The 26,769-nt window shown below is 31.2% G+C and overlaps 1 protein-coding gene across 1 annotated transcript in view; it reads left to right on the top strand.

Moving 5' to 3' along the window:
• Positions 1-7,877: 7,877 nt before the first annotated feature.
• Positions 7,878-26,769, top strand: part of LOC143237697 (regulator of G-protein signaling 7-like) — a 37,878-nt gene continuing 18,986 nt past the window's right edge. The window contains exons 1-4 of the mRNA XM_076477217.1: positions 7,878-7,983; positions 9,001-9,107; positions 16,260-16,308; positions 18,954-19,018. Coding sequence (XP_076333332.1) covers positions 7,956-7,983; positions 9,001-9,107; positions 16,260-16,308; positions 18,954-19,018 — 249 coding nt within the window. The 5' untranslated portion in view covers positions 7,878-7,955. The remainder of the gene's footprint in view (positions 7,984-9,000; positions 9,108-16,259; positions 16,309-18,953; positions 19,019-26,769) is intronic.

The following is a 26,769-nucleotide window of genomic DNA, read 5'->3' as shown; positions in this document are numbered from 1 at the left end:
TGACAGAAGTTTTGTCAACATTAAGAAAATTGTTAAACAAGTGAAAGAAATATTGTAAGCATTGACAACATTGTTAAAAATGTGACAGAAGTATTGTTAACATTGATACTTTGTTAAACAAATGACAGAAGTATTGTGTACATTGAGGAAATTGTTAAACAAGTGACAGAAGTATTGTTAACATCGACAACATTGTTAAACAAGTGACTGATGTATTGTAAACTTTGACAACATTGTTTAACAAGTGACAGAAGTATAGTAAACATAGACAACATTGTTAATCAAATGACATAAGTATTGTTAACATTGACAAAATTGATAAACAAGTGACAGAGGTATTGTAAGCATTGACAACATTGTTAAACAAGTGACGAAAGTATTTTTAACCTTGACAACATTGTTAATCAAATGACAGAAGTATTGTTGACATTGATACATTTTTAAACAAATTACAGAAGTATTCTTAACTTTGACAAAATTGTTAAACAAATGAAGAAGTTTCGTTAACATTGATAGCATTGTTAAACAAGTGACAGAAGTATAATTAGCATTGAAACATTGTTAAACAAGTGACAGAAGTATTGAAGAGATTGAGAACAATTTTAAACAAGTAACAGAGGTATTGTTAACATTTATACATTGTTAAACAAATCACAGAAGTCTTGTTAACATTGTCAAAATTGTTAAACAAGTGACAGAAGTATTATAAGCATTGTCGACCTTGTTAAACAACTGACAGAAGTTTTGTCAACATTAAGAAAATTGTTAAACAAGTGAAAGAAATATTGTAAGCATTGACAACATTGTTAAAAATGTGACAGAAGTATTGTTAACATTGATACTTTGTTAAACAAATGACAGAAGTATTGTGTACATTGAGGAAATTGTTAAACAAGTGACAGAAGTATTGTTACCATCGACAACATTGTTAAACAAATGACTGATGTATTGTAAACATTGAGAACACTGTTGAACAAGTAACAGAAGTATTCTTAACATTGACAACATTGTTAAACAAGTGGCAGAAGTATTGTAAGCATTGAGAAAATTGTTAAACAAGTGACAGATGTATTGTAAGCATTGACAACAATGTTAAACAAGTGGCAGAAGTATTGTAAGCATTGAGAAAATTGTTAAACAAGTGGCAGAAGTATTGTTAACATTGAAAACATTATTAAACAAATGAAAATGTTTTGTTAACATTGAAAACATTGTTAAACATGTGACAAAAGTATTGTAAGCATTGACAACATTGTTAAACATGTGACAGGAGTATTGTAAAGATTGACAACATTGTTAAACAACTGACAGCAGTTTTGTTAACATTGAGAAAACTGTTAAACAAGTGACAGAAGTATTGTACGCATTGACAAGATTGTTAAAAATGTGACAGAAGTATTGTTAACATTGACAACATTGTGAAACAAATGACAGAAGTATTGTTAACATTGACAAAATTGTTAAACAAGTGACAGAATAATTGTAATCATTTACAACTGTTAAACAAGTGACGGAAGTATTGTTAACATTGAAAACATTATTAAACAAATGAAAACGTTTTGTTAACATTGAGAACATTGTTAAACAAGTAACAGAGGTATAGTAAAACATCGACAACATTGTTAATCAAATGATAGAACTATTGTTAACATTGACAATATTGTTAAACATGTGACAGAAGCATTGTTAACCTTGACAACATTATTAAACAAATGAAAACGTTTTGTTAACATTGAGAACATTGTTAAACAAGTAACAGAGGTATAGTAAAACATCGAAATTATTGTTAATCAAATGACAGAGCTATTGTTAACATTGACAACATTGTTAAACATGTGACAGAAGCATTGTTAACCTTGACAACATTGTTAAACAAATGACGGAAGTTTTGTTAACATTGACAATATTGTTAAACAAGTGGCAGAAGTTCTGTTAGCATAGAAAACATAATTAAACAAATGAAAAAGTTTTGTTAACATTGAGAACATTGTTAAACAAGTGACAGAAATATTGTTAACATTGACAAAATTGTTGAACAAGTGACAGAAGTATTGTAAGCATTGACAACATTGTTAAACAAGTCACGGAAGTATTGTAAACATTGACAACATTGTTAAACAAGTCACAGAAGTATTATTAACATTGACAACATTGTTAAACAAGTGACGGAAGTATTGTTAACATTGACAAAATTGTTGAACAAGTAACAGAAGAATTGTAAGCATTGACAACATTGTTAAACATGTGACAGAAGTATTGTTAATATTGATATATTGTTAAACAAATGACAGAAGTATTGTTAACATTGACAAAATTGTTAAACAAGTGACAGAAACTTTGTTAACATTGAGAACACTGTTAAACAAGTGACAGAAGTATTGTACGCATTGACAACATTGTTAAACAAATGATAGAAGTATTGTAAGCATTGAAAACATTGTTAAACATGTGACAAAAGTATTGTATGCATTGACAACATTGTTAAACAAGTGACGGAAGTATTGTTAACATTGAAAACATGATTAAACAAATCAAAACGTATTGTTAACATTGACACATTGTTAAACAAGTGACAGAAGTATAATTAGCATTGAAACATTGTTAAACAAGTGACAGAAGTATTGAAGAGATTGAGAACAATTTTAAACAAGTAACAGAGGTATTGTTAACATTTATACATTGTTAAACAAATGACAGAAGTCTTGTTAACATTGTCAAAATTGTTAAACAAGTGGCAGAAATATTGTTAACATTGAAAACATTATTAAACAAATGAAAATGTTTTGTTAACATTGAGAACACTGTTGAACAAGTGACAGAAGTATTCTTAACATTGACAACATTGTTAAACAAGTGGCAGAAGTATTGTAAGCATTGAGAAAATTGTTAAACAAGTGACAGATGTATTGTAAGCATTGACAACAATGTTAAACAAATGGCAGAAGTATTGTAAGCATTGAGAAAATTGTTAAACAAGTGGCAGAAGTATTGTTAACATTGAAAACATTATTAAACAAATGAAAATGTTTTGTTAACATTGAGAACATTGTTAAACAAGTGACAGAAGTATTGTTAACATTCACAACATTGTTAAACAAATGACAGAATTATTGTTCACATTAACAAAATTGTTAAACAAGTGACAGAAGTATTGTATGCATTGACAACATTGTTAAACAAATGATAGAAGTATTGTAAGCATTGACAACATTGTTAAACATGTGACAAAAGTATTGTAAGCATTGACAACATTGTTAAACATGTGACAGGAGTATTGTAAAGATTGACAACATTGTTAAACAACTGACAGAAGTTTTGTTAACATTGAGAAAACTGTTAAACAAGTGACAGAAGTATTGTAAGCATTTACAACATTGTTAAACAAATGACAGAAGTATTGTTAACATTGAGAAAATGGTTAAACAAGTGACGGAAGTATTGTAAACATTTACAACATTGTTAAACAAGTGACGGAAGTATTGTAAACATTGACAACATTGTTAAACATGTGACAGAAGTATTGTAAACATTGATAACATTGTTAATCAACTGACAGAAATATTGTTAACATTAACAACATTGTTAAACAAATGGCAGAAGTATTGTTAACATTGACAAAATTGTTAAACAAGTGGCAGAAATATTGTTAACTTTGAAAACATTATTTAAAAAATGAAAAAGTTTTGTTAACATTGAGAACATTGTTAAACAAGTGACAGAAGTATTATTAACATTGATACATTGTTAAACATGTGGCAGAAGTATTGTTAACATTGACAAAATTGTTAAACAAGTGACAGAAGCATTGTAAAGATTGACATTGTTAAACAACTGACACCAGTTTTGTTAACATTGAGAAAACTGTTAAACAAGTGACAGAAGTATTGTACGCATTGACAAGATTGTTAAAAATGTGACAGAAGTGTTGTTAACATTGACAACATTGTGAAACAAATGACAGAAGTATTGTTAACATTGACAAAATTGTTAAACAAGTGACAGAAGTATTGTTAACATTGAAAACATTGTTAAACAAATGAAGAAGTTTTGTTAACATTGATAACATTGTTAAACAAGTAACAGAGGTATAGTAAACATTGACAACATTGTTAATCAAATGCAGAAGTATTGTTAAACAAGTGACAGAAGTATTGTAAACATTGACAACATTGTTAAACAAGTGACAGAAGTATTGTTAACATTGACAACATTGTTAAACAAATGACAGAAGTATTGTTAACATTGACAACATTGTTAAACAAGTGACAGAAGCATTGTAAAGATTGACATTGTTAAACAACTGACAGAAGTTTTGTTAACATTGAGAAAACTGTTAAACAAGTGACAGAAGTATTGTACGCATTGACAAGATTGTTAAAAATGTGACAGAAGTGTTGTTAACATTGACAACATTGTGAAACAAATGACAGAAGTATTGTTAACATTGACAAAATTGTTAAACAAGTGACAGAAGTATTGTTAACATTGAAAACATTATTAAACAAATGAAACCCTTTTGTTAACATTGATAACATTGTTAAACAAGTAACAGAGGTATTGTAAACATTGACAACATTGTTAATCAAATGCAGAAGTATTGTTAAACAAGTGACGGAAGTATTGTAAACATTGACAACATTGTTAAACAAGTGACAGAAGTATTGTAAGGTTTGACAACATTGTTAAACAAGTGGCAGAAGTATTGTTAACATTGACAACATTGTTAAACAAGTGACAGAAGCATTGTAAAGATTGACATTGTTAAACAACTGACACCAGTTTTGTTAACATTGAGAAAACTGTTAAACAAGTGACAGAAGTATTGTACGCATTGACAAGATTGTTAAAAATGTGACAGAAGTGTTGTTAACATTGACAACATTGTGAAACAAATGACAGAAGTATTGTTAACATTGACAAAATTGTTAAACAAGTGACAGAAGTATTGTTAACATTGAAAACATTATTAAACAAATGAAACCCTTTTGTTAACATTGATAACATTGTTAAACAAGTGACAGAAGTATAGTAAAATTTGACAACATTGTTAATCAAATGACAGAAGTATTGTTAACATTGACAACATTGTTAAACAAGTGACAGAAGTATTGTAAGCATTGACAACATTGTTAAACATGTGACAGAAGTTTTGTTAACACTGACAAATATGTTATACAAGTGACAGAAGAATTGTAAGCATTGACAACATTGTTAAACATGTGACAGAAGTATTGTAAACATTGCCAATATTGTTAAACAAGTGGCAGAAGTATTGTTAACATCCAAAACTATTAAACAAATGAAAAAGTTTTCTTAACTTTGAGAACATTGTTAAACAAGTTACAGAAGTATTGTTAACATCCAAAACTATTAAACAAATGAAAAAGTTTTCTTAACTTTGAGAACATTGTTAAACAAGTTACAGAAGTATTGTTAACATTGACAAAATTGTTGAACAAGTGACAGAAGTATTGTAAGCATTGTCAACATTGTTATACAAGTGACGAAAGTATTGTAAAATTGACAACATTGTTAAACAAGTGACAGAAGTATTGTTAACATTGAAAACATTATTAAACAAGTGACAGAAGTATTGTAAGCATTGACAACATTGTTAAACATGTGACAGAAGCATTGTTAACCTTGACAACATTTTTAAACAAATGACGGAAGTTTTGTTAACATTGACAATATTGTTAAACAAGTGGCAGTAGTTCTGTTAGCATAGAAAACATTATTAAACAAATGAAAAAGTTTTGTTAACATTGAGAACATTGTTAAACAAGTGACAGAAATATTGTTAACATTGACAAAATTGTTGAACAAGTGACAGAAGTATTGTAAGCATTGACAACATTGTTAAACAAGTGACGAAAGTATTGTAAAATTGACAACATTGTTAAACAAGTCACAGAAGTATTATTAACATTGACAACATTGTTAAACAAGTGACGGAAGTATTGTTAACATTGACAAAATTGTTAAACAAGTAACAGAAGAATTGTAAGCATTGACAACATTGTTAAACATGTGACAGAAGTATTGTTAATATTGATACATTGTTAAACAAAGGACAGAAGTATTGTTAACATTGACAAAATTGTTAAACAAGTGACAGAAATTTTGTTAACATTGAGAACACTGTTAAACAAATGATAGAAGTATTGTAAGCATTGACAACATTGTTAAACATGTGACAAAAGTATTGTAAGCATTGACAACATTGTTAAATATGTGACAGGAGTATTGTAAAGATTGACAACATTGTTAAACAACTGACAGAAGTTTTGTTAACATTGAGAAAACTGTTAAACAAGTGACAGAAGTATTGTACGCATTGACAAGATTGTTAAAAATGTGACAGAAGTGTTGTTAACATTGAAACATTATTAATAAATTAAAATGTTTTGTTAACATTGACAAAATTGTTAAACAAGTGACGGAAGTATTGTTAACATTGAAAACATTATTGAACAAATGAAATTGTTTTGTTAACATTGAGAACATTGTTAAACAAGTGACAGAAGTATTGTATGCATTGACAACATTGTTAAACAAATGACAGAAGTATTGTTATCATTGACAACATTGTTAAACAAATGACAGAGGTATTGTTAACATTGACACATTGTTAAACATGTGACAGAAGTATTGTAAACATTGACAACATTGTTAAACAACTGACAGAAGTTTTGTTAACATTGACAAAATTGTTAAACAAGTGACAGAAGTAATGTAAGCATTGACAACATTGTTAAACATGTGACATAAGTATTGTTAACATTGGTACATTGTTAAACAAATGACAGAAGTCTTGTTAACATTGTCAAAATTGTTAAACAAGTGGCAGAAGTATTGTTAACATTGAAACATTATTAAAAAATTAAAATGTTTTGTTAACATTGACAAAATTGTTAAACAAGTGACGGAAGTATTGTTAACATTGAAAACATTATTGAACAAATGAAATTGTTTTGTTAACATTGAGAACATTGTTAAACAAGTGACAGATGTATTGTAAGCATTGACAACATTGTTAAACATGTGACAGTAGGATTGTTAACATTGATAAAATTGTTAAACAAGTGACAGAAGTATTGTAAGCCTTGACAAAATTGTTAAACAAGTGACAGAAGTATTGTAAACATTGACAACATTGTTAAACAAGTGACAGAAGTTTTGTTAACATTGACAAAATTGTTAAACAAGTGACAGAAGTATTGTTAGCATTTACAACATTGTTAAACATGTGACAGAAGTATTGTTAACATTTACATTGTTAAACAAATGACAGAAGTATTGTTAACATTGACAAAATTTTTAAACAAGTGACGGAAGTATTGTAAACATTGACAGCATTGTTAAACAAGTGACAGAAGTATTGTTAACATTGACAACATTGTTAAACAAATGACAGAAGTATTGTTAACCTTGAAAACATTATTAAACAAATGAAAAAGTTTTGTTAACATTGAGAACATTGTTAAACAATGACAGAAGTATTGTTAACATTTACAAAATTGTTAAACAAGTGACAGAAGTATTGTAAGCATTGACAACATTGTTAAACAAATGGCAGAAGTATTGTTAACATTGAAAAATTGTTAAATAAGTGACAGAAGTATTAATTTGTGATGACGAGAAAACCCATTTGTAGAGAGAAATATACATGTTAAAACGGCTGGTGTATGTTTAGAAAAATCTATCTGGAGGAGCGAACAAGTTTCTACTTTCTTTGGTCATCGTCAGGTTCTCTCCTCTACATAGAGCTTTCTCCATCCATGCCAGCCGTTTTTACATATATATTTGACAGAAGTATTGTTAACATTGACAGCATTGTTAAATAAGTGATGAATTGTTGTAAACATTGACAACATTGTTAAACAAATGGCATAAGAAGCCTTTAGTCCATAAGTTGCATTTATTTTTCAGGATACGATCTTGTGGAGTGGTTGATGGACAGACTAGACATCGAAGATATAGGTGAGCCTTGAGTTCTGAAGGAAAGAATATGTGAGTCTTTAATTCTGTTGGAAGATATAGGTGAATGTTGTGTCTTATACGAAGATATAGGTGAGTCTTTGGTAATGCAGGAAGGAATATGTGAGTCTTGAATTTTGTAGAAAGATAGAGGTGAATGTTGTGTCTTATACGAAGATATAGGTGAGTCTTTAGTAATGCAGGAAGGAATATGTGAGTCTTGAATTCTGTAGAAAGATAGAGGTGGGTGTTGTGTTTTATAGGAAGATGTAGGTGAGGTTTGAGTTCTGTAGGTATATAGGTGAGTCTTTAGTAATGCAGGAAGGAATATGTGCGTCTTGAATTCTGTAGAAAGATAGAGGTGAGATTTGTGTTTTTATAGCTGCTAACTATGTTGAGACGTGTATTCAGTAACTAAATAGACTTGGATTCATTAATGTAATGAACTACTTGTAATGTTAATTTCATCAACTAAATCAACGCCCACATTAAGAATCAATCATCTTTAAAACTTGTGAGAAGAGAAATTCCTACACTAATTATCACACGTGAAGTGATACTAAAAAAATCTAATTGTTGAATTTTTCTTATACAAAATCTACAAGATTCGAATAAAACTTATAGAAGTACAAGTTTAATCTTAGGTTTAAATTATCTCATATCTCCTAAAGTGTATTTCATTCTTAATGCGTACCAAAATTAATTAATTAATAACCAAAAAAAATAAAGATACTTCTTAATAACTGTAGCTTATTTTACATATATTTATAGCCTTTTTACCTAAGTAAAAAAAAAACATTCGATATAGCTGAAAATGTTAATAAATAGAAAACAGTATGTTGATTATAACAAGAGAACCCATATAATAGAAATGAAATGATAAAAGGAAAACATGCGATAAAGTGATTGTTGGTAAGAGATACAAATAAACAAGTGTCATATTTATTTAAATAACTTCGTTGCTAAACTCTGGTGGTTTCTTACATCTGAACCGTTTGCTTATTTTTATTCTCTTGTTAGTGGAGGCCATTCACCTTGCTAATCTACTTTGTCAACACGGGTACTTCTTTCCTGTTAATGACACGAAGTTTGCGTTGAAAGACGACAGCACCCTCTACAGGTTTCAGGTGAGTTTTAAAAATAATATTGTTTTACATGGTTCAAATGTTCTTATGAGTTTTATTAATTAACATTGAATTCTATTATCTGATTCTTTACTAAATTTTGCCCTGATTGTGACTGAATGGATACGTCATATCTCTTTCAACAACAATATTTTTAAACACTACAACACTTCCCAGCTGAGTGTTTCAAAATGTAATCACACTTTGATAAGCTGGTAAGTCAAATAATAAACACTACAACACTTCCCAGCTGAGTGTTTTAAAATGTAATCACACTTTGATAAACTGGTAATTCAAATATTAAACACTACAACACTTCCCAGCTGAGTGTTTTAAAATGTAATCACACTTTGATAAACTGGTAAGTCAAATAATAAACACTACAACACTTCCCAGCTGAGTGTTTTAAAATGTAATCACACTTTGATAAACTTGTAAGTCAAATACTAAACACTGCAACACTTCCCAGCTGAGTGTTTTAAAAGACGAGGGCAAATCATATGTAAATAATGTTCTCTTTTTGATTACATTTGATTTACGTAATGTATCACTAGTGTTAACGTATATTCATAATCTTTATAAAACAGTTCAACTTACTGAGGTCCCTCAGTGAGTCAGCGGTAGATTACAATGCTAAAATCTAGGACGGAGCGCTTAGAACCTATTTTGTAGACTTGCGTTAAAACAAAGTGGGGTACAATAAATCTACGTAATTTGAAAACAAAATTACCCCGTGCAAGATGCTACACTCTGTATACTGCGAGGAATCGAACACCGGGTTATTCTTTTCAAATTATGTAGCTTTGCACTAATAAATTAGAATAACTTCTTAATGTTTTAAATAATCGTAAGGTAAATGAATTTAAAAAATAAATCAAAACCATGAATATTAATTATAATATATTTAAGACAAGCAACAGTTTGAGATAGCTATTTTAAAAAACAGTTTATTTAGAAAAATATAGCTGTACTCCCACATTTCTTTCATGTGTATCTGTAATGATTTATATTAATCTACGATCTCAGGTTCTTACCTTGGTATTCTGAAGTCTGTTACGAAATCAGTTTACTTCTAATTTCGTCATTCAGCGAATCAGCGCAAGTTGAAGGATATACAACGCAAAAATTCGGGGTTCGCTATCCCAGTGGCAGACACAATATAGATAGTTTTACCATTTAACTTTGCGCCAAAAGTGATAAACCTGTCGTTGGAAAGTGAAGACGAAGCGAGGAAAAATTTGAAGACTCCAAACGTGCTGGCGTAAACCGAGGACTATATTCACAAATCACACAATGTAACAAAATGTTTCACTTTTTCTTGTTCCTGGACAGAAAGTGTTGTTTCCCAATTGCTTATGCCTAAAGTACGACACATTGAGATGTTCGTTCAGAGAACAGAAATCATAAGTTTTCAATTAAAACTAGTTTTATTTGACAGCTTTGGAGATGATACATATTTACGGAATTCAAAATTATCGACCATTTTGTTTTCGTGTTATTGACATCGATCAAGCTTGTTTTAACGTCCCAGTTTTCTTATTCATATTATTACCAGTGTTGTTCAACTGTAACTGACAGCAGTACACAATTAAGATATTATTATAAGGTGTATTTTAAACGTTTCAACTTTGATGTTTGATTGTGTAAGTCGCTTATCGCAATGATGATTTAATAACCAAAAGACGAATGTTCAGATAGGTTCATTAACTGTAAATACGAGCAATGTAGAAGAGATTAGTTCAGTGATAAAGAATTTGACGTGTAATTACACTATATAATAAAATTTTTACTTTTTCTTCTTCCTGGACAGAAAGTGTTGTTTCCCAATTGCTTATGCCTAAAGTAAATGAAAAAGACCTGTTTTTCTCTTCAAACTTTGCTGTTGTGACCTGGGTAGTGAAATTTTAAAATTTATCCATTTTCCAGAACATTCCAGATAGATTCAGTGCTGAGTAGCTGATAGAGAATTTTCAAGAACTTTCTAGAATGTTATAGAATTTCCGGGAATTTTCAAGAATCTTTTAGAATTTTCTACTACTTTCCATAGCAATATATACATATACAGGGATTCACCACTCACCACTTCAGTTTAGTTCTAGCTGCCTAACTGAGCACATAGACCTATCAGATTTTATCAGAGATGACATCAAGAAGCTGTAAGCATTCTCCAGACACATTCTGCTACGTATGTGGCCAATTTATCAAGACAAGAGTGAAAAAGTACTCTGTGACAGCATTTGTTAAAATGTGTGAAGCCTACAAGACATATTTCAGCATACCTGTCATGGATCAATACAAACCCTGGGCACCTCGTTTTACCTCCAAGCACTGCAAAAAAACTCTAGAAGGTAAGGCAGACAGTTTTTGCTTGCTTGATTAGTAAGATTTTATATCATACAAATTTTAGACCTCTTAAAATTTAAATATATTTTGGTGCACCTCAAAGAGGAATACAACAGTGTCAAGACCTGGCTACAAGTCTTGCAATATGATGAGTGTACCTGGGAGGTTATCAGAGACTTCAAAATGGTGACATTCCTGATGGGTCTCTGAGGAGGCTTCACCAAGTTTCCCTGTTATCTACAGCTTGGGGCAGCTTTGGCACAGTAATTCGGGGCTACTTGGGCAATCACAAGTCCGAAAATTATATGGAACTGGTGAGACTCTGGTGAAGAACTACGGCAAAATGGGCTGCAGGATGTTCCTGAAAGTCCATATCCTTGACGCTCATTTTGATAAATTCAAGGAAAACATGAGAGCATACTCAGAGGAGCAAGGCGAGCGCTTCCACCAAGATATACTGGACTTTGAACGTCGCTACTAAGGAGCGTATGATGAAAACATGATGTGAGACTATATTTGGGGGCTGATACGTGAAAGTGATTTATATTACAGTCACAAATCGCGAAAAACTACTCACTTCAAAACATTTTTGTGTAACTTTAGTATAAATACATGTAAATCTTGATTCATATGTTGTTTTATTCAGACCTTATGCAAATGAAAATGTGAAAATTTGCCCGTTTCTGCATAGAAAATAGGATAATTTCCAAATTTCATTATCCAGGTCACAAAAGCAAAGTTTGAAGGGAATAATGGTCATTTTCTGTACTTTTACAACATAAGCAATTAAGAAATAACACATACTATCCAAGAACAAAATCTATGTTACATAGTGTAATAATTCTAACGAATATTCCTCCCCGTTTACAAACATACTAACTCGTAGCATGGCCAGGTGGTTAGAGTGCTCGACTCGTAATCTGAGGTTCGCATTTTCGAATCCCCATCACACCAAACGAACTCGCCCTTTCAGCCATAGGAGAGCTATAATGTAACAATCAGTCGCACTATTCTTTGGTAAAAGAGTAGCCCAAGAGTTGGCGGTGGGTGGGGATGACTATCTGCCTTCCGTCCACTTTTACACTGGTAAGTTAGGGACGATTAGCGCAGATAGCTCTCGTATAGTTTGCGCAAAATTCAAAAGTTAAGCGCCCTAGCCAGTGCAATGTGATTTAACACAGCTGGAACCTAAAATTCTCGACTGATAAATATACGTTTGGACGACATACTTTATATTGAAAGTCTTGAAACGTTTAATTTTGATACTATTATTGTTTAGATGTCTTGATTACTTGACTGTAGAGTGCACTGGTTCCTATTGTTGTTGTTCTGTATATGTGTTTTGGTATTTTTTCTGGTAGTTTCACAACAGAAACTCATTTATTTCTTTTAAAGTTTGTACTACATTTAAACTCACATCAAAAACTTACTTTAACAGTTTGAAAATAAAATCTTCTCCCGCAGATTTATTCATTACTAAACGTACCAGAGATGAAATATAATCCATTCGTATATAACGTTAGATTTATCCATTATTAAACGTACCAGAGATGAAATATAATCCATTCGTATATAATGTCAGATTTATTCATTATTAAACGTACCAGAAATGAAATAAAATCCATTCGTATCTGATGTTTCTATAGTAAATTTCTTTAGTTTGTTTCAACCTTTCTCGCGAAGAATCACGAGGGCTATCTGCGTACAGCTCTCTGTGTTTTGTTATAACAAAGCCACATCGAGTTATCTGCTGAGTACACCAAGGGGAATTGAACCCCTGATTTTAGCGTTGTAAATCTGTAGACTTACCGTTATACCAGCAGGGGATTGTTTGTAGCTGTAGAGCTGAAGCGATACGCAAGAAAAGGAAACACTTAACACCATACACCATTAGCCTTCGGGTTGTTCTGGTCTGACCTGACAGTGGGATTTGACAGTCATTCTTATAACGCGAACACGGACCCAAAGTGCTGTCTGCAGTTTTATGAAACAGGACACATACCACGAAATCTGATTCACCCTACCACCAGTCGATGACCAGTGAAATATTGTTTAGAGTCCACAAAACTTCTGGTAACTAAGTTAGAAAACTATTGTTAAACATGAACACGTACAAAACATTCATATCTTTAGGTGTAGTGTGTGAACCACATAATGTTTATCTTCAAACTTAGTCTCAAATAATGATTTACAACGTACTGTGTGAATTACATAGCGTTTATCTTCAAACTTACGTCTAAAATAATGATTTACGATGAACTATGTGAACTACATAATGTTTAGCTTCAAACTTACGTCTAAAATAATGATTTATAATGAACTGTGTGAACTACATAACGTTTATCTTCAAAATTACGTCTAAAATAATGATTTACAATGAACTGTGTGAACTACATAACGCTTATCTTCAAACTTACGTCTAAGATAATGATTTACAATGAACTGTGTGAAATACATAACGCTTATCTTCAAACTTACGTCTAAGATAATGATTTACAACGAGCTGTGTGAACTACATAACGTTTATCTTCAAACTTACGTCTAAGATAATGATTAAAATGAACTGTGTGAAATACATAACGCTTATCTTCAAACTTACGTCTAATATAATGATTTACAATGAACTGTGTGAACTACATAACGCTTATCTTCAAACTTACGTCTAAGATAATGATTTACAATGAACTGTGTGAACTACATAACGTTTATCTTTAAACTTACGTCTAAGATAATGATTTACAAAAGCTATTTATTGCCCTATTTATGTTGCTTACGTGATTATTACTGATATATTAAAACAAAGTTCATTCATGACTAAACATTTTTAATGGACGACAGCTGTTACAGAAATAAAAGAGTAGATGGCAACATTACAATATCCAGGTGTCTGTTTAACCATCTACCAAGTTGTTTTAAACCAACATGTTTAACAATACCAGCTGTCTGGTTAACAACCTTCTCAATTGTCTGTTTAACAACCTACCAAGTTGTTTTAAACCAATATGTTTTAAAATAGCCAGTTCTCTGTTTAACAACCTACCAAGTTGTTTTAACCAATATATTTAAAAATAGCCAGTTCTCTGTTTAACAACCTAGTCGTTTTAACCAACATATTTAACAATACCCATTTTTCTGTTTAACAACCTACCAAGTTATTTTAACGAACATATTTAACAATACCTAGTTGTCTGTTTAACGGCCCGGCATAGCCAGGTGGGTTAAGGCGTTCGACTCGTAATCCGAGGGTCGCGGGTTCGAATCCCGATTGCACCAAACATGCTCGCCCTTTCAGCCGTGGAGGCGTTATAATGTGACGGTCAATCCCACTAGTCGTTGATGAAAGAGTAGCCTAAAAGTTGGCGGTGGGTGGTGATAACTAGCTGCCTTCCCTCTAGTTTTGCACTGCTAAATTAGAGATAGCTAGCGCAGATAGCCCTCGAGTAGCTTTGCGCGAAATTCAAAAGCGAAAGAAATCTGTTTAACAACCGACCAAGTTATCTCTTTAATAATCCATAAAAACCGTTAACATTCCAGCTTCAATAACACTTTTTTCCATAATGGCTCAAATTATCTTTAAAACAATTCATGATGACGAGAAACCCACTTGAAGTAAAAATATATCTCAGGATGGCTGGTATGGATATTAACACTTTAATTAATTAAGAAGGTCGAAACGTTGTTCTCTGCTTATCAATAAAAGTGTTAATACCCATATCAGCTGTTCTGAGATACATCTTTAAACCAATTTATCAAATAAATTGTTTTTTTAAATAGCTTTAAAAACTATGCTTTTTTAAATCATTAATTATGTAAAACCATACATTTCTGTTAATCATTTTCATTTTAGTTTATCAAAGAGTGTTAGTCAACGCATTGGGACCAACTTTCTAATTCTTAACTCTCAGTTGATAATATAATTTGAACTTCTCAGCGTGCGCCCCCTTGTGAGATAAAGTTATAATGGGTGTACAGGAATGGCCAAAAGTGGACAAGAATATGTTTTAGGTCACCCCTGCACTATAAATCAGCTGTAACTCTTAACTGTAAAAGCTTAGAGTTGTAAACAAAAATTATGATTTATAGCATACATAATTAATATAAATATATAATTAATATTCTAACTAGTAAAGCAAGTGTTTAATTTTTCGGTACACAGAAAAGTTCAATATAAATCTAGAACCACACGATTACTTAACCCTTGAATTGCTGGTGTTCCAGTAGAAGAAAAAATTATGGCAACCAGCATCAGTGCATGGTACAGCAATTATACTTCAGAGTTTCCTCAAGCAAGGTCGAACCTTGGGTCTCTCGAGTGCTCTATTAATTGTTATAAAGGGTTAACTCTATCTACCCTAGTTTGGAAAATGATGTTTTACATCTATTTCTAGTTAGTATTGCATGTTTAATATAACGTTTAATAAATGTTTCTCTTGTAACTTGTGGCTTTCCTAAGGTGCTTGACTTGGCATGGCCAGGTGGTTAAGGCACTCGACTCGTAATCCGAGAGTCGCTGGTTCGAATCCCCGTCACACCAAACATCCTCGCCCTTTCAGCCGTTGGGGGGGGTTATAATTTGACGGTCAACCCCACTATACGTTGGTAAAAGAGTAGCCCAAGAGTTGGCGGTGGGTGGTGATGACTAGCTGCCTTCCTTCTAGTCTTTACTTATAAATTAGGGACGGCTAGCGCAGATAGCCCTCGAGTAGCTTCGCGCGAAATTCAAACCAAACAAACTTACTAATCTTTATTCTGGTACATAGTTCACATTTACACCTCCAACCCATGCTCACTGCAACATGTTTCTGTTTACAGACACCACATTTCTGGCCTTCCCACCATCGACCGAACAACATTGATTACGGTAAGTTATATATATATAGTTTGGAAGGTTTAAGTGAAAAAAAAATTGAAAGATGGACGTTTATAAATGTCCATAATCCTAAATACTGTGGTTATTAAAGAGATTATTACATAATGCATTAATTTATCTGTGTAATAACATAAAATATCATTATTTACCATCACTAATTAGTGTGTATAATTGCATGGTACGTTATTAGTGTATAATTGCATGGTACGTTATTAGTGTATAACTAAGTTATATGTTATTACCTGTGTAAGTACGTGATATGTTATTACCTGTGTAAGTACGTGATATGTTATTGGTTTGTATGATAACACCTCATCTTCAAGTAAATGTTCATTTCATAGTGAAGTGATTGTCTTTTCTGTTTAACAAAACAAATGTCAATTTATCTCGATCCACTTAACATCAAACATGTGTTGCAAGACAAAGGACACAGCTCGGTCAGCATGGCTGACTGTGTTTATTTTAGCGACTAAACAAACCAGCAGGTAGCTTTTGAACGGATATATGAAGATGTTTAAATACCAATCTGTATGCCTTCGATCACTAAGTTATGTTAAATCATTCAAAATCATTGTGTAGCTTAAGTTAACTTTATGGGATCAATAACAGAACATTGAAGTCAGTAAGTACCAGTCGCACTATATAATAATCCAGTAATTATAGGCCCACTAGTTATGTGAAAACGTTTGGAAGATGTCTTGCACAATTATTTAATAAGTGCTTAGAATTTTATTGTATGATTTCACTAAGAGGAAAATCTTGCCTTAGAAATTTGTTGATGTTCTTGTGCTTGTGTAGATAAAGGTAATGGTATAGACTTAGTGTATCTCTATTTTACAACTACTTGACACTGGTATTGAATATTTCTTTAAATACAGCCTGAAATCGTATTTGTCTTACAACCAGCAACAGTACATCGCTTGGACGTCTTCAGAGACTAACTGAACACTTCTAACGTTAATAATAAGTGAATATTTCTGTAAATTCAACCTACAGTCCTGTTTGCCTTATCACCAGGAACAGTACACTGCTTTGATGACTTTAGAAACTAATAGAACACTGCTAAGGTTAATTTTATTTAAATTATACTGATAATTCAAATTATCATAACCCACATACTTTATCTTACATTTATTATAATTTATAACCATCTAACATTTATTTGGCCAACTCATTAAATGATCTAAATTATTTTGTAAATCAGCAGCATACTCTTCACACGAAACAACACACATGATATCATCTGTGAATTTAAGTATTTTTTTTTACTATTTATTCATTTATGGCATTGATGTAAATCAAAAGAGTACAAAGATCCTAAGACATACCTTTTATTATTTCACTTGTGATATTAATCCAGTTCAACTGAATTCCATGTACAGCAGCCATCTGGTTACTTCCATCCAGCCACTAATTTAAACAATCACTGTAACACTCATTTAAACAACCACAGTAACACTAATTTAAACAACCACAGTAACACCAATTTAAACAATCATCAGTAACACAAATTTAAACAACCACAGTAACACTAATTTAAACAATCATCAGTAACACTGATTTAAACAAACACAGTAACACTAATTTAAACAACCTCAGAAACACTAATTTAAACAACCACAGAAACACTAATTTAAACAACCACAGAAACACTAATTTAAACAATCACAGTAACACTAATTTAAACAATCACAGAAACACTAATTTAAACAATCAGAGTAACACTCATTTAAACAACCACAGTAACACTAATTTAAACAACCACAGTAACACCAATTTAAACAATCAATCACAGTAACACTAATTTAAACAACCACAGTAACACTAATTTAAAAACAATCACAGTAACACTAATTTAAACAACCACAGTAACACTAATTTAAACAATCACAGTAACACTCATTTAAACAATCACAGTAACACTCATTTAAACAACCACAGTAACACCAATTTAAACAATCATCAGTAACACTAATTTAAACAATCACAGTAACACTCATTTAAACAACCACAGTAACACCAATTTAAACAATCACAGTAACACTAATTTAAACAATCAAAGTAACACTAATTTAAACAATCAAAGTAACACTAGTTCATATAAAAACTTAATGTTATGAAAAATGTTTTACTTGTATAAAATAAACAAAAAACAAAATATAACCCTCCCTACTGATAACAAAACCAATTTTATCTACGACTTTGACTCTCAGTGAGTAAATATATATCTACTAATTGTTACAACATCAACACAAAGTTTAGCCACTGTTTGAACTGCCAGAAGATTAACTGTTATTCAGTTATATGTGTGTTTTCAATGGTTGCATGTATGTATTTTATATATGGTACCTGAGTAGGTTTTATGTGTGTTTTCTCTGTATTTATGAGATGATATTTTCTATATTTGGATTTTTCTTCACATTCGTGGTATGGATACCTTATATATTTCACTGCATTTCATTAGTAAATGTGCATTACTTCAAAATGTGTTTGTTTCAATTCACGTACAAAACATAATTACTTTGGTAAAAGGTAAACTGGTGAATTAGCATATCTTTAAACACCTCGGATATTTCTTTTATATGTTGTTTTATATTGTTACATGATAACAATATGTAATGTTTTTTTCTTCAAAGCCATATATTTGATGAAGAGAAGTTCGAAAAATAAACAAAAGCATAATCTGGAAGAGTATGAACAGGTAGGACATCTAATATATACCTTAAAAACACAGTGGATATCTAGTATATACCTTAAAAACACAGTGGATATCTAATATATACCTCAAAAACACAGTGAATATCTAATATATACCTTAAAAACACAGTGGATATCTAGTATATACCTTAAAAACACAGTAGATATGTAATATATACCTTAAAAATACAGTGGATATCTAATATGCACCTCAAAAACACAGTGGATGTCAAGTATCTACATTAAACCACAGTTGATATCTAGTATATACCTTAAAAACACAGTGGATATCTAGTATATACCTTAAAAACACAGTGAATATCTAGTATATACCTTAGACACACAGTGGATATCTTGTATATACCTTAAGAACACAGTGCATATCTAGTATATACCTTAAAAACACAGTGGACATCTAATATATACCTTAAAAACACAGTTAATATCTAGTATATACCTTAAAGACACAGTGGATATCTGGTATATATCTTAAAGACACAGTGGATATCTAGTATATACCATAAAAACACAATGGATATCTAGTATATACCTTAAAGACACAGTGGATATCTAATATATATCTTAAAAACACAGTCGATATCTAATATATACCTTAAAAACACTATAGATATCTAGTATATACCTTAAAAACACAGTAGATATGTAATATATACCTTAAAAATACAGTGGATATCTAATATGCACCTCAAAAACACAGTGGATGTCAAGTATATACATTAAAACACAGTGGATATGTAATATATACCTTAAAAACACAGTGGATATCTAATATACACCTCAAAAACACAGTGGATGTCAAGTATATACATTAAAACACAGTGGATATCTAGTATATACCTTAAAAACACAGTGGATATGTAGTATATACCTTAAAAACACAGTGGATATCTAGTATATGCCTTAAAAACACAGTGGATATCTAGTATATACCTTAAAAACACAGTGGATATCTAGTATATACCTTAAAACACAGTGGATGTCAAGTATATACCTTAAAAACCCAGTAGATATCAAGTATATACCTTAAAAACACTATAGATATCTAGTATATACCTTAAAAACACAGTAGATATGTAATATATACCTTAAAAATACAGTGGATATCTAATACGCACCTCAAAAACACAGTGGATGTCAAGTATATACATTAAAACACAGTGAATATCTAGTATATACTTTAAAAACACAGTGGATATCTAATATATACCTTAAAAACACAGTGCATATCAAGTATATACCTTAATAACATGGTGGATATCTAATATATATCTTAAAAACACAGTGAATATCTAGTATATACCTTAAAAACACAGTGGATATCTAATATATACCTTAAAAACACAGTAGATATGTAATACATACCTTAAAAAAAGGTGGATATCTAATATATACCTTAAAAACACAGTGGATGTCAAGTATATACCTTAAAAACACAGTGGATATCTAGTATATACGTTAAAAACACAGTGAATATCTAATATATACCTTAGAAACACAGTGGATATCTAATAGATATCTTAAAAAACACAGTGGATATCTAGTATATACCTTAATAACCCAGTAGATATCAAGTATATACCTTACAAACACAGTAGATATCTAATATGTACCTTAAAAACACAGTGAATATCTAATATATACCTTAAAAACACAGTGGATATCTACTAAATATCTTAAAATCACAGTGGATATCTAGTATATACCTTAAAATCACAGTGGATATCTAATATATACCTTAATAACACAATGGATGTCAAGTATATACATTAAAAACACGGTAGATATCTAATATATATCTTAAAAACACAGTGGATATGTAATATATACTTTAAAACACAGTGGATATCTAGTATATACGTTAAAAACACAGTGAATATCTAATATATACCTTAGAAACACAGTGGATATCTAATAGATATCTTAAAAAACACAGTGGATATCTAGTATATACCTTAATAACCCAGTAGATATCAAGTATATACCTTACAAACACAGTAGATATCTAATATGTATCTTAAAAACACAGTGAATATCTAATATATACCTTAGAAACACAGTGGATATCTAATATATATCTTAAAAAACACAGTGGATGTCAAGTATATACATTAAAACACAGTGGATATCTAGTATATACCTTAGAAACACAGTGAATATCTAATATATATCTTAAAAACACAGGGATATATAGTATATACCTTAAAAACACAGTGGATGTCAAGTATATACCTTAAAAACACAGTGGATATCTAGTATATACGTTAAAAACACAGTGAATATCTAATATATACCTTAGAAACACAGTGGATATCTAATAGATATTTTAAAAAACACAGTGGATATCTAGTATATACCTTAATAACCCAGTAGATATCAAGTATATACCTTACAAACACAGTAGATATCTAATATGTACCTTAAAAACACAGTGAATATCTAATATATACCTTAGAAACACAGTGGATATCTAATATATATCTTAAAAAACACAGTGGATGTCAAGTATATACATTAAAACACAGTGGATATCTAGTATATACCTTAGAAACACAGTGAATATCTAATATATATCTTAAAAACACAGGGATATATAGTATATACCTTAAAAACACAGTGGATGTCAAGTATATACCTTAAAAACACAGTGGATATCTAGTATATACATTAAAAACACAGTGAATATCTAATATATACCTTAGAAACACAGTGGATATCTAATAGATATTTTAAAAAACACAGTGGATATCTAGTATATACCTTAATAACCCAGTAGATATCAAGTATATACCTTACAAACACAGTGGATATCTAATATATACCTTAAAAACACAGTGGATATCTACTATATATCTTAAAATCACAGTGGATATCTAGTATATACCTTAAAAACACAGTGGATATCTAATATATACCTTAATAACACAATGGATGTCAAGTATATACATTAAAAACACGGTAGATATCTAGTATATACCTTAAAAACACAGTGGATATCTAATATATATCTTAAAACACAGTAGATATCTAGTATATACCTTAAAAACACAGTGGATATCTAGTATATACGTTAAAAACACAGTGAATATCTAATATATACCTTAGAAACACAGTGGATATCTAATATATATCTTAAAAAACACAGTGGATGTCAAGTATATACATTAAAACACAGTGGATATCTAGTATATACCTTAGAAACACAGTGGATATCTAATATATATCTTAAAAACACAGGGATATATAGTATATGCCTTAAAAACACAGTGGATATCTAATATATACCTTAAAAACACAGTGGATATCTAATATATACCTTAAAAACACAGTGGATGTCAAGTATATATATTAAAACACAGTGGATATCTAGTATATACCTTAGAAACACAGTGGATATCTAATATATATCTTAAAAACACAGTTGATATGTAATATATACTTTATAACACAATGGATATCTAATATATACCTTAGAAACGCAGTGGATATCTAATATATGCCTTGAAAACACAGTGGATATCAAGTATATACCTTAGAAACACAGTGGATATCTAATATATATCTTAAAACACAGTAGATATCTAGTATATACCTTAAAAACACAGTGGATATCTAGTACATGTGTTAAAAATCAGAAGAGATCTCTGATCTTATAATACCTTATACCTTATAATACACAATATATCACTAATAAATACTTCTAAAAACACAATGTGTCTCTAAAGTATGCCTTATACACCAAAAATGTCTCCTTGGTTATGACAAATATGATTAATACAATAAATGTGAAACAAAAAGTAGTTTAGGAAAATGATAACAGTATCAAGAAATGAAAATGTATATTTAAGATTATATGTTTATATCCTCTTTGTATTATATGTTTGTGTCCTCTCTGTATTATATGTCTATATCCTCAGTGTGTTATATGTTTATATGCTCTATGTATTATATGTTTGTGTCCTCTTTGTATTATATGTTTATATTATATGTTTATATCCTCAGTGTATTATATATTTATATCCTCAGTGTATTCTATGTTTATATCCTCAGTGTGTTATATTTTATATCCTCAGTTTATTATATGTTTATATCCTCTATGTGTCAGCCTATTTGTAGCTGAAATCTCCACCTTTTTTTCATGTTTATATCCTCAGTATATAATATTATTGTTCTTATAACCTCCACATTTTTATGTTTATATCCTCAGTGTATTTATTATCCACTCGTATTAATTCAAATGTATCTCGCAAATGTGTATCTTGGAATGTGTTAGTTTCTTTATCGTTTCTCAGTCTGGATAACATCCACTTTAACCCACAGCAAAGGATGTTATATATTGAATTAATTTATTATATTATTTAAAGGCTCGGCATGACCAGGTATTTAAGGCACTCGACTGGTAATCCGAGGGTCGCGAGTTCGAATCCCATCACACCAAATATGCTCGCCCTTTATCCCGAAGGGGCGTTACAATGTGACGATCAAAGCCACTATTTGTTGGTAAAAGATTAGCTGCCTTCCGTCTATATTTGCACTGCAAAATTAGGGACGGCTAGCGCAGATAGCCCTCGTGTAGCTTTGCGCGAAATTGTAAACAAAACAAACCAAAAAGTTCTCCAAATTTGTAGCGATTTTGTTGATAAGATGTCGTAAATCACTTGTTATGATATTTATGTATCGGGTTTTTAGAATGTAGATATAAACACGTAAGTAAAACATAAAATAGTTTTGATGTCGTGGGTTCATGTCGTCTTATATATGCTCTGTCCACCATGGATTATTGAACTTCGGATTGTAGCGTTGTAAATTCGTAAAGTATCACATGCCCACCACAAGACTATAACAATATAACTTCTAGACTTTTTTACATTTATTTTTATTTTCTTTAATGTCTTGGATACCTTTTGCGCTGTTATGTTTAATTGGCAGGAAACATTGTTCGTGTTAAATATTTTACGTCCTTCGTTTTCATGAAAAGTGACCGTTTCATAACCATGTCCTCTAGCGGAGAAAAACTTATTTAAACGTTTACCATGCTCTATTCCAAAACTAATATTTAAACTCACAACGTTCCAGTGGCTCAGTGAAATGTCTGGAGGTTTACGACACTAAAAACTGGGTTTCGATACCTGTGGTGGGCAGAGCACAAGTAGCCCATTCTGTTGCTTTGTGCTCAGTGAGTATTTTAATCCGTTTCATACGTCACTGAAGACATAACACTACGTCACAGATTAAATTGTTTTATATGGTAGCTGTAAAAATTTAACGATTCGTTTCCCCTTCTCTGCTCTCCCTCAATAATTCAGCCGTAAGTTTAAGAGTTTATAACACTTTAAATCGGGTTTAGATACCCCTAGTGAGCAGGGAATAGAAAATCCAGTCTACAGTTTTGTCCTTAATAGCAAACACTCTCCTTTTTGACGGATGTGTTTCGGATTTTGTAATCTGTAGAAAAAAAACTTTACAAGCCAAACGCGCATTAACTGAAATTATTTGCAATTAACCTAACAACGGTCGTTCAATACTAAATTTGATGATTGCTTTAATGTAGTAAATATATCTTATTTAACTACAGAATTCAGAACAAAAATATATTTCAAAGATTTATGTGTGTGTGTGTGTGTATATATACTTTCTAGCCACGTGCCCGGATCCACTAAATACGAAACTAAAGCAGAGAAAGATTTCGAAGTCTCATTGTGCTAGTGGTGTGGTCAATATATAAAATTGTGGTCACTTTTCTTGATATATTTTTAAAGGAAATTACGAGTTTGAAACATAACTGTCAATAGTCAGTATTTCACCAAAGTAAGAGTGTTCCAACTCTCATCAGGTAACCAAGTCTGGGACCCGCTGTTTCAAGGAATTATAATTACTTTCAAACCAATTTACGTAATGCTGTTGATAGCTGCCATCATGTGAAAAAAAAGGACTGAAATACTAACTACAAGAAAAACGAATTATAAACCAGAACTAGGTGACAGAAAGGAACTATCTGTCCAACAATGACAAGTTATTATAACGGAATTATGGATCAGAACAAGGTGACAGAAGGGAACTATATGTCCAACCACAACCACTTATTATAACAAAATTAGGTATCACAACTAGGTGACAGAAGGGAACTATATGTCCAACCACAACCAGTTATTATAACGGAATTATGGATGTTATAAACCAAAACTAGGTGGCAGAAGGGAACTATATGTCCAACCACAACAAGTTATTATAACGGAATTATGGATCAGAACAAGGTGACAGAAGGGAACTATATTTCCAACCACAACCAGTTATTATAACGGAATTATGGATCAGAACTAGATGACAGAAGGGAACTATATGTCCAACCACAACAAGTTATTATAACGGAATTATGGATCAGAACTAGATGACAGAAGGGAACTATATGTCCAACCACAACAAGTTATTATAACGGAATTATGGATCAGAACAAGGTGACAGAAGGGAACTATATTTCCAACCACAACCAGTTATTATAACGGAATTATGGATCAGAACTAGATGACAGAAGGGAACTATATGTCCAACCACAACCAGTTATTATAACGGAATTATGGATGTTATAAACCAAAACTAGGTGGCAGAAGGGAACTATATGTCCAACCACAACCAGTTATTATAACGGAATTATGGATGTTATAAACCAAAACTAGGTGGCAGAAGGGAACTATATTTCCAACCACAACCAGTTATTATAACGGAATTATGGATCAGAACTAGATGACAGAAGGGAACTATATGTCCAACCACAACCAGTTATTATAACGGAATTATGGATGTTATAAACCAAAACTAGGTGGCAGAAGGGAACTATATGTCCAACCACAACCAGTTATTATAACGGAATTATAGATCAGAACAAGGTGACAGAAGGGAACTATATGTCCAACCACAACAAGTTATTATAACGGAATTATGGATCAGAACAAGGTGACAGAAGGGAACTATATGTCCAACCACAACCAGTTATTATAACGGAATTATGGATCAGAACTAGATGACAGAAGGGAACTATATGTCCAACCACAACCAGTTATTATAACGGAATTATGGATCAAAACTAGGTGACAAAACGGAACTATATGTCCAACCACAACCACTTACTATAACGGAATTATGGATCAGAACAGAGGTGACAGAAGGGAACTACATTTTCAACCACAACCAGTTATTATAACGGAATTATGGATGTTATAAACCAGAACTAGGTGACAGAATGGAACTATATGTCCAACCACAACTAGTTATTATAACGGAATTATGGATCAGAACAGAGGTGACAGAAGGGAACTATATGTCCAACCACAACCACTTATTATAACGGAATTATGGATCAGAACAGAGGTGACAGAAGGGAACTATATGTCCAACCACAACCAGTTATTATAACGGAATTATGGATCAGAACATAATTTGATGTCCAAACACAACTAGATATCATAACAAAATTAAACGTAGAAACAGAATCAGACGAGAAATTATAACATAATCAGATTCCAGACTAGACATTATAACATAATCAGATGTCCAGACTAGGCATTATAACATAATCTGATGTCCAGAATAGACATTATAACATAATCAGATGTCCAGACTAGACATTATAACATAATCAGATATCCAGACTAGACATTATAACAGAATTAAATGTTCAGACAGAACAAAACATCACAAGATAATTAAGTGTCCAAAGAGAACTAGACATCATAACATAAG

The sequence above is a fragment of the Tachypleus tridentatus genome, chromosome 13, assembly GCF_004210375.1.
Source record: "Tachypleus tridentatus isolate NWPU-2018 chromosome 13, ASM421037v1, whole genome shotgun sequence".
NCBI lineage: Eukaryota > Metazoa > Arthropoda > Merostomata > Xiphosura > Limulidae > Tachypleus > Tachypleus tridentatus.
The sequence above is the reverse complement of the archived record's forward strand: the minus strand, read 5'-3'. Positions and strand labels throughout refer to the sequence as shown.